Source organism: Sphaerodactylus townsendi, linkage group LG08 (genome assembly GCF_021028975.2).
Source record: "Sphaerodactylus townsendi isolate TG3544 linkage group LG08, MPM_Stown_v2.3, whole genome shotgun sequence".
Lineage (NCBI taxonomy): Eukaryota > Metazoa > Chordata > Lepidosauria > Squamata > Sphaerodactylidae > Sphaerodactylus > Sphaerodactylus townsendi.
The window spans coordinates 11426933-11446422 of NC_059432.1; the positions used below are offsets into that span (position 1 = coordinate 11426933).

At 46.3% G+C, this 19490-nt stretch overlaps 2 protein-coding genes across 2 annotated transcripts in view; both read left to right on the top strand.

The window, feature by feature from the left end:
• The window catches only part of TSPAN14 (tetraspanin 14), a 73099-nt gene that overhangs the window by 5387 nt on the left and 48222 nt on the right, over positions 1 to 19490 (top strand). The window lies entirely within an intron of this gene.
• LOC125438069 (putative uncharacterized protein DDB_G0271982) lies at positions 17004 to 17926 on the top strand. Its single transcript, XM_048506238.1, has 2 exons — positions 17004 to 17796; positions 17833 to 17926. Exons 1-2 carry the CDS (start codon positions 17386 to 17388, stop codon positions 17917 to 17919), a joined length of 498 nt encoding a protein of 165 aa, XP_048362195.1. The 5' UTR covers positions 17004 to 17385; the 3' UTR covers positions 17920 to 17926.

Below are 19490 nucleotides of genomic sequence, written 5' to 3' on the forward strand. Positions count from 1 at the left end.
CTGGTTGCCTGCGGGTAGAAGACTGTAACATCTGGGGGTGGAGATAGTAAACATTAGGAACTGCGGTGGTGAATAAGTGGAAGATCTGGTGGCTTTTGAAGGCACCCAGTGGTGGAAACCAGATGATGTGGTGTAGTTGTTAAAACGTCAGACTAGGATCTGAGGCACTTAGGTTTGAATCTGCCTGGCCTCTCCCCACCCTGCAAGCTCACCAACCAACCAACCAGCCAACACAAACAAACAAGCAAGCAAGCAAACAAACAAATCTTTATTGGCATTTAGGACGATAGAGTTAGGTTACAAAAAACAAATTTAAAACAATCCCCAGATAAAGTAATAAGAATCTCTTAATAACAGAGTGACACAACAAAATTAAAAAGAACAGAGGTTTCCTTAGGGTATATAATTCCTAGTAAAAACAGATAAACCTCAAGTGGAGGAATGGGGAATCAAGCCCAGTTCTCCAGACAGCTGTGCTGAGTCTTGCAAACTGAGGCTCATTCCGCACATGCAGAATAATGCACTTTCAAACTGCTTTCAGTGCTCTTTGAAGCTGTGCGGAATGGCAAAATCCACTTGCAAACAGTTGTGAAAGTGGTTTGAAAACGCATTATTTTGCGTGTGCGGAAGGGGCCTGAGAGTCATGTTGGGTTTTCCTCTTTCTACTTTCAACCTTTCCTAGCGTTATTGTCTTTTCCAGTTAACTCTCATCTCCTCATGTTGTACCCAAAGTACAATAGTGTCAGTTTCGTTATTTTAGCTTCTAGGGCAGTGGTGGCGAACCTTTGGCACTCCAGATGTTATGGACTACAATTCCCATCAGCCCCTGCCAGCATGACCAATTGGCCATGCTGGCAGGGGCTGATGGGAATTGTAGTCCATAACATCTGGAGTGCCAAAGGTTCGCCACCACGGTTCTAGGGAGAGTTCAGACTTGATTTGATCTAGAGCCACTTATTTGTCCTTCTGGCAGTTCGTGGTATGTGTAAAACTCTCTTCCAACACCACATTTAAAATGAATCATCTTTCTTCCTTTCACTTTTCTTCATTGTCCAGGTTTCACAGTCATGGGGAATACCAACATATGAACTATCTTGGTCGCCAGTGACACACCCTTAAGTATCTTTTCTAGTTCCGTCTTAGAAGAAGTGAAATACACATGAAATTAAAAACTCTATGGTAGCGTGAAACCGGCAGCGTTTCAGGAAGCCAGTATCAGGTTTTATGACCTCCTCCCGTAAAGAGCCCTGCTTCTCGTTGACCCTGGGTCAAAATTTGTAGGCCATATAAACATTTGACAAACGGCCATTTCAGCCAGTTTTCCTTGGAGAGCCAAGAATACCAGAAAGCTCAAAAAATAAGACAGTAAGTTCCTTATAAGCAATTTGCTCCCAAAGATGCTTAAGGTTCTATTTTCAGGGATGTCTTATTTTTGTGTGCGTTCTGTCTGGTCGGCATGCTTCCAAACAAAAAACTTTTCTACTGCCTTACTTTCAGGGGTGTCAGGTGAGCCCAACCCAGAACAGCCGAGAAGGCTTGAAATGCCGGGTGCCAGCTGCGGCCTCTGGCGCACTGGGCCCCTCTGCTCAGTAAGTAGAGTCACAGGTCACACCTGTCACGTCACCAGGTGTCCCAGATTGGGGACAAAAGGGCTCCTGCCCCCAGGTATGGATTAGACCCAGACGCGGATGCTTCCTTCTGCACGTAGCAGCCTGGATGAGATCATGCATCACATGATGGTCTCCGCTCTCCCACCTTCCCTACCTGCCTGCCTCCCTTGCCACCAGAGAAACCCTTCTAATAAAAGGGGTGCCAGGGACTACAATACCTGCAGAGTTGCTGTGGATCCAAGGATCCCGCGTTTCCTGCTGCTGGCTGCCTTCCAATCGATGATATCAATGCTGCTCCGCCTCTTCCCCTGGCGCACTCTGGCACAACCAGGTGCCTTATATTTTGCACTTCAGCAAAAAACCTCTACTACCTCTTATATTTCTAGGGATGTCTTATATTCGGGGAAACAGGGTAGTTCTGACCCCGTGCATTCTCCTCTGTTCCTGTGCATCGTTTTGTTTCTTAGAGCAAACGCTTGCGATCCCAAGAAGCAGAACTTGGAATTCCTTTCCGGTAGCGAAGAAGGATGCCTTCCTTCTAAGCATGGCAAGCTGTTGAATTTCATTCGAATTTCAGAACTAGCCACATTTCAGAAATCGCCACATTAATAAGGAGTTTGCTGTGTTTCCTTAAGCCAGCGGCATGCTCTCAACCTGACCTCACAGGGTTGTTGGGAGACTAAAATGGAGAAGGGAGAGTTCTATACCACCCTGGGCTCCTTTGAGGAAGAACGAGATTGAAATGTGCAAGATTATAAGTGATTGGGTTTTTTTTAATATGGAGCGGAATGAAGAGAAGGGGTCTAATGTGCTTGTCCAGATAAGATGTAAGAACTTTTCTGTTAAGAGCATGGTGGCAAGCTTTGCCTTCAAGCTATGCGCAGATGGCTGTCCCCATGAACACTCCCATGGCATGAAGAGGGCTGCACATTAACGCTAGTATGTGCTACCACAGTTGCTCTTGCTCCATGAGTTTTCATTCTGCACCGCCCGCATCTGAATGGATGATCTAAGACCGTGATGGCGAACCTTTTCGAGACCAAGTGCCCAACTTGCAACCCAAAACCCACTGATTTATCGCAAGTGCCAACACAGCAATTTAACCCGAATGCTGAGGTTTTAGTTTAGAAGAAATGGTTGGCTCCATGGGCGACTTTTACTCGGGAGTAAGCTTGGTGGTAGTCGGTGGCTTTGCTTTGAAGCAACCGTGCAACTCTTCCAATGGGTGAATCACAACCCTAGGAGGTTTACTCAGAAGCAAGCCCCATTGCCTGCAACCGAGCTTACTCCCAGGTAAAGGATCACTTTTGTTTTTCAGATGAAAATCACAGGCTTACTCAGCTTTAACAGGGTTACCTACACTGTTTCCCAAACCAGTCTTAGGGTTTAATGCTACTTCAATGAGCCCAGTGGCCCAGGCCAGCCTAGATGTGTGTGTATGTGGGGACTCTATTTGTGCTGCCCACAGAGAGGGCTCTGTTCTGGCTCTTTACTATCTGCCAACATCTCTTGTATGACTTCCCAGCCCTGGTTCTCAGTGGACGGGTATAGCCCTAAGATCGGCCCAAGCAAAGCATGTCCCTCTTCTGCTATTTATGGATGATGCAGCCCTACTGTCCTCACCTCGCGGTGGGTTTCTTGGGGCCAAGACCTCTGCATAAATTCATCGTAAATCCTCTATGGTGACAAACTTAATTTCCAGGTGAACTATGATAAAACTAAGATTCTGGTCTTTGGGAAAAGTAAATAAAAAAGCAAACCTGAAGATAAGGGCCATTATATTAAGTAAGTAACAACTTTCAAGTATTTAGGACTCTGGTTCAACAATTAAACCTGTCATGGTCCACTCATCTAAAATATGTGACTGGGTCTGCCTTATCCGGCATTGGACGCTTCTATTAAGAGGTTCTATTAATCTAGGTAACCAATATGGTTCCCCTCAGCTCTGCAAGTCTTCAAGCTAAGGTGAGAGCCCAGCTACCTATGGAGCCTCTATTTCCACACTAATAACAGCATTTACTAAATCATTCCACTCCAAATTCTGTAATAAATTATTTATGTGCCAACCAAGGCCCCATACGCAGTCTTATGTTTAGAATCACATATTCTATAGAGAGGCCACTATTTTACAATCATTATAAAAAATTCTGCTTAAATATTCACCACCAAGCTCCAGAAACTCATTGACCCAACTACCTTGAGTAACTCCACCATTCAAAATGGTGCACAATAGTTACAGCAAAGACTGGGAACTGGGCTAAGTGACAGTGACTCCTCTCACATAACCTTTACTGGAAACTTTCTTTGCCCTCATGTAGAGAGGCTGTTAGCAATGGATCAACAACTGTGTACTTGGCTTAATAAATCTGTTCACCAACAAATATGTCAATTCCTTTTCACTCTAGGGATACCCAGCCTACTATATTACAGCCACAACCTATACACAGGAGAGCTTCCTATATGCTGGCTAGATTTCTAACATCACATTCTGAGCTACATAGAGGGAAGACTTAAAGGTCTTCAAGCGATAAGAGGTTCTTGTACCTGTAGCATAGGACAGCTGGATTCCATCCCACACATCCTCCTGAACTGCAGAAGGTTATACCAAGAACTCCGATCCAGCCTGCTATCCCAAGCTATAGACCAAGGGATTGATTAAGTACTGAATCAGACAAAGTAGTTATACTTTTAAAACATGGACTTTCATTGTTTGCCTCCTTTATAGTGGGCAAAGTTTCTTTTGTCAGAAGTTTGTAAACTGAATGTATGACAAACGCTGCCTTTTACGCTCCACTTTTAACTGGAACTGTATTTTATATTATTTGCTATGCCAATAAATGGGCTTATTGGAATTGAATTGAATTGAATTGCCACCTCTGGCACCCGTGCCACAGGTTCGCCACCACCGATCTAAGACGAGACCGGCCAGTTGCAAACCTATTGCTCTCCCTGCCCAATCCCCCCCCCAGCAGTTTTGGTGGTTCTCTTCCTTTGTTAGCTGGCTTTGAATTTATTCCTTGATGGCTTCAAGGTCGCGATCTGCATCTCGTCCCTAACCTAGTCTCTACCAAGAGTATGGAATCTTCCAAATCAAGTATCCTTAAATCTTGAACCAGTCCACTGAGTCAGTTTATGAGCATCAGAAGGGTTGGTAACACACCAAACCATGGTTTATGGTAAAAATCAAACTGTGGTTTGAGGGTAAAACTGAGAGCAACCACATTCATCCTACTCTGGTCTAGGTTTACCCGTTCCCTTGTACGATGAAATGTAGCCTTCTGCATAATACTCCTGATCGGGAGCAGGGAGAACGTGACTAGAGAATCCATGGAACTTATCTGAACACGGTTGGTGACAAGCAATGTAGCATCAAGTTCACCCTCCTTCCCTGATATATTTGTAGTCACTTGACAGTAGGGATGGACTGGTCAACTGATGATATAGTTTCTTGTCATCTCCAATGAGAGAGGGGCCAGTCCAACCCAGGGTAGTCAATTCAATTCAATAAGCCTTTATTGGCATATACACGATAGTACAAAAATACAGTTCCAGTTAAAAAGTGACTAGCAAAAAACTTCACGTTTGTCATACATTCAGTTTGCATAAACTTGACAAAAAACTTTTACAATTATAAGGCAACAAATGAAAATCCTGACAATTAAAAGCATAACTACTTTATCTGATCTAGTATAATCATCATAGGCTCATTCCAAGACGCGAATAATGCACCCTTTCAAACTGTTGGCTCTTTGAAGTTGTATGTGAATGGCAAAATCCATTTTAAAACAGTTGTGAAAGTGGTTTGCAAACGCATTATTCTCATGCAGCGAAGGGGCCATAGGGTCTATAGTTTGGGACAATGGACTGGAGTTCTTGGTATGGGCTGGGCAGTTCAGGAGAATGTGTGGGATGGAATCCAGCTGTCCTATGCTACAGGTACCAACCCAGGGTAGAAGACCCAGTGCTCGGCCCAGGGAAGACACCTTCTGACCTAGGCAGGAGCTGTGCCCAGCGGAGCAGTTGGGGTTGGCTGAGCCTCCTTTCCAACCTCCTTTGTGGGGCTGGGCTGGGGAGCCGAGAACTTTTCCAGAGCCATTTTTTTTCCTCGCAGGCCTGCAAACGTCCAGTGTGGGTGTACACCTTTCTCCCCACAACTGGGAACCTCTTTTGATTTCCAGTTATGCAAAGTTGCCTAGGCATATGCATTCCTTTACTTAGGCTCATTCCGCACATGCAGAATAATGCACTTTCAAACTGCTTTCAGTGCTCTTTGAAGCTGTGCGGAATGGCAAAATCCACTTGCAAACAGTTGTGGTTTGAAAACGCATTATTTTGCGTGTGCGGAAGGGGCCTTAGATTTGTGCCCAGTAGCACTAACAAGATTTTCAGGGTATGAGACTTATTTCTCCAGAGCCTACTTCGATGCCTTTCCTCTGGCGATATTATTTGGAAAGTTTTATAAAATCCCACGTGAGTTGGGAAGTTGTATCTGCAGTTCGGGGAATGTGGAGTCTGTTTCACACATCTTTCTCCACTGTGAATTTTACAGAGAGGAAAGGAACTCTCTAAATTTCTCCTTTGTTAACCTGGTTTGCACATACAGGTGCAGCTGAAATGGATTCCTTCCATATACAAGTCTTGCTTGACGACAGAGACCCAAATATTACCCAAGTTGTGGTGAAATTCTGTGCAAAAAAGCGTAAAAAAGCGGTCTTTTTATAAAACAATGTGTAGGAATTTAATTGAAGATGTTTTGTCCATCTTAATATTATCACTCTAACAGTATAACATCTTGTAATTCTTGTTCCTTGAGAGTGAAATTTGCTCGGCTAATCCTTTTAATCCAGATATTATAATTACATTTCAGCCCCTGCCAGCATGGTCAATTGGCTCATGCTTGGTAGGGGCTGATGGGAACTGTAGTCCACAAAGACTTGAGTTCCAAAGGTTCACACCACTGTTTGGTGGATATATGTATATGTAATTTTTTTTTTTTACAAAAAAAATTCCTGGGCCTAGGTCTGTATGAGTAAATAAATTGATTGAGGGTATGGGCCTTGACTCTTCGACATTCATACCCCTGAAATCTTGTTAGTCTTAAGGTGTTGTTGGACGCAGCTAGTTGTTCTGCCACAGACCAACATGGCTACCCTGGGAAACTCTTCCCACAATCCTAGGCGAGTGGAACACCTTCAAATGAATTTGTATACCTGCTGCCCTAATGCTGCTTCTGCCATTTCTTCATGCAAGTTCGGTTTCCACAGATGTATTGTGTGGAAGGATCGAATGGGGCATTGCATTGGGGATATCCCCTTCTGCTGCTTAAGCTAAAGTGCAGCGTGCACGTCTGTTCTTTTATGTTGTCACGCAGGTTTTATGCCATCTTGTTAGTAAACAGTTTTAATGTTTATATTTTTATACTGTTTTACATTATACTGTTTTACTCTATGTGTATCCGTAAGCCACCTCGAGTCCCCTTGGGAGATTGGTGGGGTAGAAATGTAAAATATAAATAAAATATAAATACATGTTTGCCCTGCACATTGTAGTGCTTAGTGGTAGGACTTGCTGAGATGTTTTAACTCGACTAAAAGAAAACGGCAGGGGTGGGGGATGGAGCTGTATTCATGTGTCAAGCTGGGAGGTTGTGACCTTTCGCCTTCTCTGTGGTGACACAAAATGGTGGGTTTGCCCTGTGTCCTCTCTGGCCCGTCGCGCTCTGTACCCATTCAAGTCAGCACAATGCAGCAGTTCACAGAGCAGGACTGAGTAATAAGGAGAGGGGGGAAAGAGAAACTCAGGGTGCGATTGCTGGGAAAATGCCTCCCAGCTAGCCTGTTGTGAAGCCACCACCGGTGGTCACATGGGAGCGAGTGCACAATGTGTCCCACGAAGCTGCCTTCCGCTGAGCCAAACTATAAGCCTCTCAAAGTTTGTATTGTTTGCCTTGGCTGGTGGCAGCTCTTCATGGTTCCAGGTGGAGGTATTTCACCTGTTGCCCCAGCTTCTTTAAGCTGGAGATTCTGAAGAGGAAACCTGGGGTCTTCTGTGTGCAAAGCACATTCTGAGAACATAAGAAGAGCCCTGCTGGATCAGACCGCTGGTCTATCCAGTCCAGCATCCTATCATGCATAGCGGCTGCTCAGCAGGGGCAGAGCGAGGAGGAACTGCGCCCGGGGTGTGCGTGTACCCTGCGCCCCTGCCGCAACGCCCCCAGCCCCAGAATGCCCCTTCCATGACCCTGCACCAGGGCATTGTGCCCCCCATCCCGTGGGTGCTACGCCACTGCTGCCCAGTCACTGTGGATGGCCAGTGTCAGGGCATAGAGGCCAAGGACCTTTCTTGATGTTGGCTCTATTGGTATTCAGACGTTTTCTGCTTCTGGACATGGAGTTTCCTTTAGTGACCATGACTAGAAGCCACTGGTAGACCTGGCCTCCATTAATTTGTCCACTCCCTTTTTAAAGCCTTCTACCAGGGATGTGATGCAGTGGCAAACCATATCTAAATATCTCTTGCCTTGCAAACCTTACGTATAGGTAAACAGTTTCATGGGTTCTCCGAAAGTTATTAGGACTATAGCCTTCCACCATCCCCTGCCAGCATGATGCTGGCAGGGGATGATGGGAACTGTAGTCCATAACAACTGGAGGGCTGCGAGTTTGACACCTGTGCCCTACGGGATCATCATAAGTCATCTATAACTCGAGAAGAAGAAAAATGCTTGTGACCATTGCTACGTTCTTTGGTAGTGAATTCCACTTTTTATTTATCTGTTTCACATGTAGAATTCACCGCCCAAGGATGACGGGATGTTCTGCCGTCGAACCTCATTTTGTGTAGTGGATAGAGTGTTGTTCTTGAGAGCCAGGGTGGTGGTGGTTAAGAGCCAGTGGACTCCAGGTTTGATTCCCCGCTCCTTCATATGTGGTGGACTCTTATCTGGAGAACTGGATTTGTTTCTCTGCTCCTCCACATGAAGCTTGCTGGGTGATCTTGACCCAGTCGCAGTTTTCTCAGAACTCTCCCAGCCCCACCTGCCTCACAAGGTGTCTGCTGTGGGGAGAGGAAGGGAAGGAATTTGTAAGCCGCTTTGTGACTCCTTAGAGGACAGAAAGATGGGGTATAAATCCAAACCTTTTTCTTCTTAGCAAGACCTGGGTTCAGATCCTTCCTGAGGGCCTAACCATGCACTAGGACAGTGGTGGTGAACCTATGGCACGGGTGTCAGAGGTGGCATGCAGAGCCCTCTCTGTGGGCACGCATGCACAGAGTTCATCATGTGATAATAGTGTAATTATTTCAGGGAGATTATTAGCATTAAACCTAAGACCTAGTTTTGGGGGAGCAGTGTACGTAACCCTGTTAAGCACTGTTGAACCCTACTGATTTTCATGGGAAGAACTAAAGCGTGATCCTTTACCTGGGAGTAAGCTTGGTTGCTGGCAATGGGGTTTGCTTCTGAGTAAACCCTCCAAGGGTCATGATTCACCCGCTCGCGCCGCTATGCTAGTTGCTTGTGAGTAATGCCACTGATTACCACCAAGCGCATTACTCCTCGAGGTAACGCTACTTGGAGCCAAATCCATTTTTTCTTATCCTAAAACCTCAGTATTCAGGTTAAATTGCCGTGGTTGGCAATCTCTTGCACAAATAAGTGGGTTTTGGGTTGCAGTTTGGGCACTCGGTCTTGAAAAGGTTCGCCATCGCTGCACTAGGAGTTGTGTGTCAGGTGTATTGGTACCAGTACACATAGGTTTTCTCAGTGGGGCAAATAGTGGTCCCTCAGGCCATTTTAGGTCAGGAAAACGGTGGGGATGAAGAAACTATCTTACACCACAGTTTAAATCGAAACTGGACCCCCTTAAAAAGTTGTGAGCCCCTGACAACAGAGCCCCCAGGATACAATCTGGTTAGGCCTCCGCCTGGGAGAGATCTTGGTCAAGCAGTTATTGGTCAGCTTCCCAGTCTACTTTGCAGGATGCCATTATTGTGAGAATAAAAAGAGAGAAGCCTTGTTGTCTTCAAGGATAAAAATGAGGGCTTTTTCAGAATCATATGTAAAAAAAAATGTAAACAACCACAACCCACTGGCTTGTTCCGATGAAGCCATTCAGGCCAAGAGCCGCTTATGAAAGGGAGGTTGGCTTAAAAGAAAGTTTTTGTTCTGTCCTCTTTAGGGAGTAGGGATCGGTGCCAAAATATATAATGGTGTCTTTCCTGGTCTGCAAAGTGGCTATCATCAAAGCTTTTAAAACTTGGCTTAAAGCACATGTTTCCTCCACCCCTTTTGTTTTCACAGGCCTGGTTTCTCTTCCTGCACCAAGGGCTATAGCCTGTGATGGTTGAGCCGGAGGCGTCCCACACAAAGCTAGGGGGTTGTGTCTTTGTGAGTCCAAAGTTAGGCTAGTTTCTTGGGAGCGTTGCTTGAAGAAGTTGCTCTTTGGATTTCTACGATTTGAAGGGCAAAAAGAGAGATTTGTATTCTCCCCCAGGCCAGACTGAGATGGAAAGGGAGGGAGCAAAGCAGTTTGCCTCGGTGTTACCCCTTCAAGGGATGCAAAAAACCTTCAATGGATGACACCTCTCATGCCCTACCGCCCCACTCAAGCGGTCCACGTAGAAAGGGGTAGGGATGGGTGAGCTCTCACCGCAACGCAGCTGGGAACAATAATTTGTAGTGAATGCCCCTTCTATTCCCAAGCATTCTAAGCGGTATGAAGCGAGTCGGCATTCCTGTCAGGGCCGTGATGGGTTTCTCTGTAACATAAAGCTCCTTTTATGGGAGTCGCACATACTTGCCTCGCTTCCTCGCGGCGCGAAGTCTCCGCACGCTTGTGTCACGCGGCTAGTCCCTAAGTATTGTGTCGCGGTTTGAAGTTCCTTCCGGTTTTGGTTCATTTTGGGAGGCGGAATAATGTCCCAAGTGCCACAAAGGACCACTTTCTTCCCTCTGTTTTGTTCCATTATCCCAGTTTCCGGCTCCCTAGGTCACGGGCCCAGTACGGTCATGCCGGGGCTGTTTGTTCGTGAACGAAACACTGTGGGCAGAAACTTCTAGAAGCGTTTGCTGAGGCGTGTCGGTTATGATCTGGGATAGGGCTGTGTATGCGGGGATTTTGTGAGGTAATATCATCCGGTTTACCTCAGATCTCAGCCGTTTAATGCCCCTTTGTTTGGTGATGTGGAGACATTTGATCAACTCTTTTTTAAAAAAACACGTTTTTTTTGAATGCAGGCTGCCTCCCCCACCTTCCTTCAGGGAGCCATAAGTTACCGCTTCATAGGAGTTCTGCTCAGCACCGTCTAACCTAACTGAGTTTGTGACACATCCTGTGCGTGATGTCGAAAACAGGCCTTAAGATTGGTTCCTCAAACTTCCTTTTTCCTTCCCTTCGTTTGCTTTGTTTTGTTCAAACATTGATCCTGAGGAGAAGTTTTGGAGAACTCCAAAAAAAAAAACCCCTGCAAACAATTTTGTCATATGTTTTGGGTGATCCGATGCAAAAAAATATTACATGGCTTTTGTTTTGAGAACATGGCATGAGTCACCTCACCCATATGGGGTGAGGAAACAGTTGCTAGAGGGAGGAAGTGTGGGGCTGGTCAGTTTCTTTCATTTTTCCCCTTTTTTAAAAAAAAACACACACTTCGAACCAGATTCTTGTGGTATCTCCTTCTGAGGGTGAAAATGTAGGTGTTAGGAATGAACAGGCGAAACAAAATGCTGATGAAACCCTTTCAGGTCTCTCGTATGCAGATGGCAGTGCATAAATATTGGCTTGGATCCTGTGGATCGGTTCTGCCAGTGGAAGAGTTTTCCTCTGGAGTAAAGCATTGCCCCCGTTTAAAACTCTTGCAAACGTCACCTAAACCAGTGGTTCTCAACCTGCGGCTCGGGATCCCTTTGGGGGTCGAACGACCCTTTCACAGGGGTCGCCTAAGACTCTCTGCATCAGTGTTCTCCATCTGTAAAGAAGAAGAAGAAGAAGAGTTTGGATTTATATCCCCCCTTTCTCTCCCGTAGGAGACTCAAAGGGGCTTACAATCTCCTTGCCCTTCCCCCTCACAACAAACACCCTGTGAGGTAGGTGGGGCTGAGAGAGCTCCGAGAAGCTGTGACTAGCCCAAGGTCACCCAGCTGGCGTGTGTGGGAGTGCCCAGGCTAATCTGAATTCCCCAGATGAGCCTCCACAGCTCAGGCGGCAGAGTGGAGAATCAAACCCGGTTCCTCCAGATTAGATACACGAGCTCTTAACCTCCTACGCCACTGCTGCTCCTAAATGTAAAATGGATAAATGTTAGGGTTGGGGGTCACCACAACTGTATTAAAGGGTCTCGGCATTAGGAAGGTGAGAACCACTGGCCTAAACCATTGCAAACATCGCCTAAACCAGGAGGTTCAACCTGGAGCTTGTGAGCACAAAGGTGCCTTTTTTGGTATCTACCAGGTCTTTTTAGAAAGAAGATGAGGTGAGGGATTCCACAGAGATACCGATTGGCCATTTAAAATATGATTGACTGTGCAGATTAAAATAATATTATTTCAGTGGCAGCTTACACCATACCGTTGGTATTATTCTTTCACTCCTCTTTCCCTGTGTATTTTTTAATTATCCCTCTTTTCCCCTGCAATTGGCCTTTCCCCCTGCAAACGGGAGCAGCAGTGGCGTAGGAGGTTAAGAGTCAGTGGTATCTAATCTGAGGGAACTGGCTTGATCTCCCAGCTCTGTCAGCTTCTGAGGCCGTAGGAGGTCATCTGGGAACTAGATTAGTCTGTACACTCCCACACACCTACTGGGTGACCAGCATTAGTCAGCAGCTGGAGCTCTCTCTCAGCTCCCAATTCCTAACTTTACAGGGTGTTTGTTAGATGGCAGGAGATATAAATCCAAACTCTTCTTTCTTCTTCTGCCGCAGTATATAATCCAGGTATTCTCTGGCAGCCATTTTGTGGTTATGCTTACCACCATGTTTCAGAACGTCAAAGTCTTGGGCATCCCTTCCTAAGTCCATACTGACTCTTAACTGTATGTCTGGTTTTAAAAGGATGGGAGTTTAATGTGGGGGGAATACAATGTGAAACAAACAACAACAGCAAACGGGGAATGGGGAAACTGTTTTGGGGCAATCTCTTCCTCAAAAAATCTCAATCCCAATTAGCAAGTAAGTTCAGGATTTGGAAAAATTGTGGGAAGACAAAGATATATGGAAAAGGGCAGTGTATATTTTTTTCCCCTTCCATTTTATCTTCATAGTAACTCTGTGAGAAAGGCTTCTGAGGAACGCACTGCCTATAGATCACTGCCGCAGGTTCGGTGGCAGAGTAGGGATTTGAACTCCACATCTCTCACTGGTTGTGGTCTTGTCTATGTCTGCTTTACCCAAGTGATAGGGTTGTAGTCGCGTCTTCCATGAGGAAACTTCCATTTTTAAATAACAGAAAATGCCATGGGGCTCACAATACAGCAGGCTGGGTGTGTGTGTGTGTGTGTGTGTGTGTCTTATTCTCACCCCCATGCCTACACAAGTGCCAAAACATCCACACTCCTGGATGGGGGACCCAGCAAGTGTGCAGCAGGTTCGCTCAACATCAGGATTGGGTCCCTATGGTATTGTCCAACAACTTCAAAACATAGAAGCCATGAGGAAACCGTCATGCCAAGGTTTGCCTCTGTTGTTCACGCATTAAATGCAATTATGCTTATATTTCAAAGTGTCCAAGTAGGGCAAAGGCATCATTCCTGATAACTTGGCTTATCAGCTATCTGAACTCAGACGTCCTCAGGCTGTCTCTCTGTTGATATCTCCTCTGTGTTGCATACTTGCCTGAATGACTTTTCAAAGTAGTCCCATGGTGGCGAGCTTTGAGGCCACTGCTTAAGTAAAGTGTGCACCAAGAAATGTCTTGCTGTGTTGTGGCTTAAAAAACAATTTGAAAAAAAAATCATCAGGGTGTGAAGTTTTTTTTCGGAGGAGGTGCCAATGACTAACTGCCCTTATTGATGCGGTTACTTCTGGTGAGAGACACAGCTTTGAGATTTCGGCCAGGGGCGGGTTGCCAAGTGTGGGAATGAGCATTGAGGTAGAAATAGTACTGTTAATATGTGCTCCTTGTTTTCCAGGTTGGGGAAATCTGTTGATCTGTCCCTGCTGGGTAGGACAACCCTGCTGTCAGCAGCTAGATCTTGTTTATTTAGGTCAGTGGTTCTCAACCTTCCTAATGCTGTGACCCTTTAATACAGTTCCTCATGTTGTGGTGACCCCCAACCCTAACGATTTGAATCCACTTTATACATGCAGAGATCAACTGATGCAGAGAGTCCTAGGTGACCCCTGTGAAAGGGTCGTTCGACCCCCAGGTTGAGAACCACTGATTTAGGTATTTATAGCTTGTTTTTCTTACAGATGGGGGACCAAAACCCAACATCATTTTTCTCTCCTCCATGTTATCCTGACAACAATCCCCCACCCTGCAAGGTGGGGACTCAAACCTGGGTTTCCCAGATGCTTGTTTGGCAGTGTAACCACAACACTGTATAGTAGGTGGGGCCAGCTTTGATTGGCATGACAACACTGATAGTGTGATAGTGTAAAGACACTGCCACGCATGATTGAACGTCATGCAAAGTTCTTGAGATTTCACGGAATCAAAACCTACTGCCTATTTCCTGCAATATTTAGGGGGGGGAAAACCTGCGCCCTCGATTTTGTGCAAACTTAATATGGCAGAGTGTGTGGTTTTTATTTTAAATGGGTTCATGCCTACCCTTTCTCTGCCTTAGGACTAGAGAGTTTCTTACCCCTAAGGTTTGGTCTCTTTCTGTGTGATGAACGAAAGGGTGTTTTGGAACCGGGTTTAGAGCCTCATCCAAAGGGGGGTGGGCAAAAGGAACTGTGGAAGTGGGGCATCCTTGAACTGGCACATTCACCCTCCCTTGGGCACTTACCTTGGTGGAGAGGCGAAGCCCCCAGTGTATAGCTGCCACTGGTCTCCCCCAATGCTGGGAAGGTAATCCAGCACCCCTGTTGCTGCCAGCACAATGGAGGTGTGGCCAGGGGAGTATCTTATATTAGGCCCCTTCCGCACTGTAGGATTCGACCTTAGATCGACTTGTGTCAGACCCGGGTCCTCCAAGACAGTCAGAAGCATCGGACTCGTATCTGACTCCGGACCTTCACCCCCCCCTCTCGCTGTCCTCGAAAGCCTCGGACTGGGAAGTCGAAGTTGACCATGACGAATTCGGGTTGCACTCAAGCCGGTTTCAGCGGAGTGCGGAATCTCCCTCATCTCGACTCTGCCAGCCAGCCAATCACAGCACAATATTTCGCCCATGCGCAGAACTGGAGTTTTCACCGCATGCAGCCAGAAGCAACGCCTTGGGTACAAAATCCTCCACCGTAGCTCCTACCGCCGGGTAAACGAAAAGCGGGACATCGCGCCACGCTTCCGCCATAGAACGGCAAGCCAATCGGGAATGATGAGGAGCTGAAAGGATTCGGAGAGGTGGTCCCACCCTCTTGAACTCAGCTCCGAGATACCAGCCAGCTGCCGTGCTGGAGAAACGGAGAGTCGGAGCTCAAGTAACTATTTCCACGGACAACGGTAATAAACCTGGAGCCTTTGTGTGTGCGGAAGGCCTTCACAGCTTCATCCCCGACACCGCTAAGGAAAATGGTGGTGGGAATTCAGACATAAGGAGACGCTGGGTCATGTGGACTTCGTTTAGCCCCATGGAGGTTCTCGACAGCTGGGAGGCTGCCTGGCTTTGCAAGCCTCCCCACTGGAATCCTTCTCTGACAGCCATGCGACGTGCGGAGTTGTGGTGTTGGCGTCAGCCAATTTCACCGGCTTAGATAAGGTTGCCCATGTTCTTTCAAACTGGTGGGTTTGGTAGTAATAGCACAAAAAAAGAAGAAGAGTCATCTGAACGCCTCCTTTTTCCCAGTGGTCTCCACCACTAGCCAGACACATGTGTGAGACCAAGCTTTCTGAAACATTTCATAGTTCCTGGAAGCCCCTCTGATGTCATCTGTCCTTATCGAGACTATATCTGTCCTGTCCCTTTGTCTTTTTGAAGTTCCGTTTTCAGTGTCCCACAATGAAGTTTCTACTGGCTTTCTGTATAATTTCCTGTTAACATAATATTGTTTTAATTACTTTAGAAGACCCAATTTCTCTTTGGCTGGTCATCAGCTCCTTATACACATTGTGGTCCGATGTTTCTCCAGATGTTATAACTAATTGACATCCCCTGCCAGCATGATGCTGGCAGGGTATTACGGGAACTGTAGTCCATAACATCTTGAGGGTCGCAAGTTTGACACTCCATGCCTTATATTCATGTTTCAAAAAATAAGACAATGTCTTAGATTAATGTTTGCTCCCAAAGATGCACTGTGTCTTATTTTCAGGGGATGTCTTATTTTTCTGTATTCTGTTCGTCGGGCATGCTTCCAAACAAAAACTTTGCTACGTCTTACTTTCGGGGGATGCCTTATATTTCGCACTTCAGCAAAACCTCTACTACGTCTTATTTTCAGGGGATGTCTTATATTCGGGGAAACAGGGTAGCAGGGGTGTCAAACTCAATCGCACAGAGTGCCAAAACTCAAGGCACACTTTAGGTCGTGGGCCGAACAGGATAAACATTTATTGAACAGACTAAAACATTTTTTCAACATTAATATACATCAAAACACAGGATATAATTCCAAAATAAATAAAAACTGGTTTCTCAGCTGCTGGGCTGCAAAGAAGGGCTGCCGTGGGCTCTCCTTTTCGCCCGGCAGCTACCAGAGAAATTGGTATCTTGGCTGCTGGGCTGGGAAGAGGGGCTGCCCTCAGCTCCTCTTCCTGCCCAGCAGCCGGGGCTTACTCATGAGTAAGCAGTGCTCCACGGGGGTGGCACCCGGAGTGGGGTTTGCCTCTGGACACCATTTGGCCCCGTAAGGCTGCCCCCTCCTGGCTCGCCTCAGCTCCTGGCATCCCAGTGAGAGGTCGGCCAGACAGTGGGATTTGAAGTGTGTGTTACACGGGCCAGATATGATTGTATTCTGGGCCAGATGTGGCCCACGGGCCTTGAGTTTGACACATGTGCCTTATAGGCTTGTAATCTGAAGGCGCTAAGACAGCCATTCTCAACCAGGGTTCCCTGGTACCCTGGGGTGCCGTGAGCATGTCCCAGGGCATCAGCGAAAGCGCAACACTACCACACCCACCCTCATTTTTTGTGGTGTCTTCAATCGGGCGCTCAGCAAGGACATGGAGCTGGGCCCATGGGGTAGGGCCTTTCACAGTATCAAGTAGTCAATTCAGCCCACCAGTGCTTCCCTTCACCCTGGGAGGGGAAGGTGGGGTGTGTGGCAAGCGGGGGCAATGGGAGGGGAAGGTGGAGGGTGACGGCAGGGGTACCGTGAGATATGAAGAGTGAGGTCAAGGGTACCCTGACCTCGAAAAGGTTGGGAAACACTGCGCTAAGACAAGGATGTCTTTAGACACTGTGCCGAGAAGCTGGAGTGCAGACCCTGGTTCTGAAGTTTTGTTTGCCTGCCCTTATCTAATAAAGCAATTCAATAACTGTATACTGAGTCAGCCGGGTGGTGTGTCCATGGGCGTCACCAGAAGAAGCTGAGGAGAGCTGATAACGTGTTTCATCCGGCTCCGTTTTGACTGCGAGGCCAATTATTGCGCAAACGAATCATCTTTCGCCTCTTGATGATTTTAACGTGGAGATAGATTGATGAGCCAGAAAGCAAGCGGAATGCTGCTGTGATGTTGCCAAGTTCTCACCGCCTGCTCTGTAGCGTGCGATGCCGAGCCATCCCGCGCTGGTCCTGTAACCTGAGGGGAGTTATTCAGGCAGGGAATGGCTCCAGCTCAGAGGCCTCATCCTGTAAAGCGGAAATGGAACCAGGGACCAGTACATGGATAAATGTGAAGAAAGAAAGAAAGAAAGAAAGAAAGAAAGAAAGAAAGAAAGAAAGAAAGAAAGAAAGAAACATTACAAGTGAAACTGGGGAAAAGTACATGGATAAATGTGAAGAAAGAAAGAAAGAAAGAAAGAAAGAAAGAAAGAAAGAAAGAAAGAAAGAAAGAAAGAAAGAAAGAAAGAAAGAAAGAAAGAAAGAAAGAAAGAAAGAAACATTACAAGTGAAACTGGGGGAAAGTACATGGATAAATGTGAAGAAAGAAAGAAAGAAAGAAAGAAAGAAAGAAAGAAAGAAAGAAAGAAAGAAAGAAAGAAAGAAAGAAAGAAAGAAAGAAAGACACATTACAAGTGAAACCGGGGACCAGTACATGGATTAATGTGGAGTTTAAATCCCATAGCCAGCATTCACTGTAACACTGAAAATGACTCAATGAGCATAAAAAGGAAAAATCAAGTGTACACAGTTCATGAATTGCACATGCATTGACATGTGTGCCCTTTAATTTGTGAATAGGATTATAGATTATGAGGATTCTTGGGTTCCTGGCTGGGGGTACATGTCTCTCTTAGAGAACTGGGTCCACTTTTTGGAAGGTGGGCTGTTTGTAGCCCCTCAGATTGCTATTCTGGTAGCAAAATGTCTTTTTTGCCATGTGTAAGACCTTTAAGAACATAAGAACGAGCCTGCTGGATCAGTCCAGAGTCCATCTAGTCCAGCACTCTGCTACTCGCAGTGGCCCACCAGGTGCCTCTGGGGGCTCACGTGCAGGATGTGAAAGCAATGGCCTGCTGCTCCTGAGCACATGGTCTGCTAAGGCATTTGCAATCTCATGGCTATGGCAGCTGCAACCATTCTTCAGAAGATTATGGACCCTCAAAGTTATGGACCCTCAAAAGTGTAACCCATTGGAAACAATGGGGGATGGGGCACCCCCTTTGGGAGTCCATACATTTGGACCCCCTGAACCAAACTTCACGAAACCTGGGTGGTATCAGAAGGAGACTATTCCAATGATACCACCTTGGTTTAGTGAAGTTTGGTTCAGGGGGTCCAAAGGTACGGAGCTTCAAAGGTGTAGCCCCATCTCCTATTAGCTCCTATTGGAAATAGTGGGGGATGGGGCACCCCCTTTTGGAGTCTTCCAACAAATCCCTGAAATGTTGGTGCTGCTAGCCTAAAAACTGCACCCCTTGCAGGCCAAAAACTTAAAAAACACGAAAAAAATACAAGAAAACCACAAACGGGGCAGAGCTTTGGACATGTAATTGGGGGGGGGGGAGGTTGAACGCGGAAACCCCCCCCCCCTTATCTATGTCCTTGGAGGAAAGTATGTTACACAGTGTGTCTGGACACAGTGTGTAACTGACTTCCCTCTGTGATAAACCTCTGAAGATGCCAACCACAGATGCAGGCGAAATGTTAGGAACAAGATCTACCAGACCACACCCACACAGCCCGGAAAACCCACAACAACCAAAACAAACAGAAATGACAAAAATAAAGAGGTGATGGGGAACGGAGTGAGCTCGGGTACACGATAAAATGGTACCGAGGAGGAAGTTCAGGGACAGCGCAGAGGCATGGAAAATGGTAGCAAGAAAGATAAAACGGTGTGTAACAGACTTCCTTCTGTGATACACCTCTGAAGGTGCCAGCCACAGATGCAGGCAGAACGTTAGGAACAAGATCCACCAGACCACGGCCACACAGCCCGGAAAGATAAAACTTTTTAAATGTGCCCTCACAGCAAGGGAGGAAGTCTTGAAAATGTTTCAAGCCAAAGAACATTTTTGGAACTCAAGGGGAAAAACAGTGCAGAACTCCACAGAAGCAAACGTTTTATTTTCTGCCTGAAAACTTTTTAAAAAGCTTGTGAGGAGAGGGCCTTGAGCAAATCATAAACTTTGTGCACTTTACCTAGGCTGCACGTGAAGACTATTCAGAAAC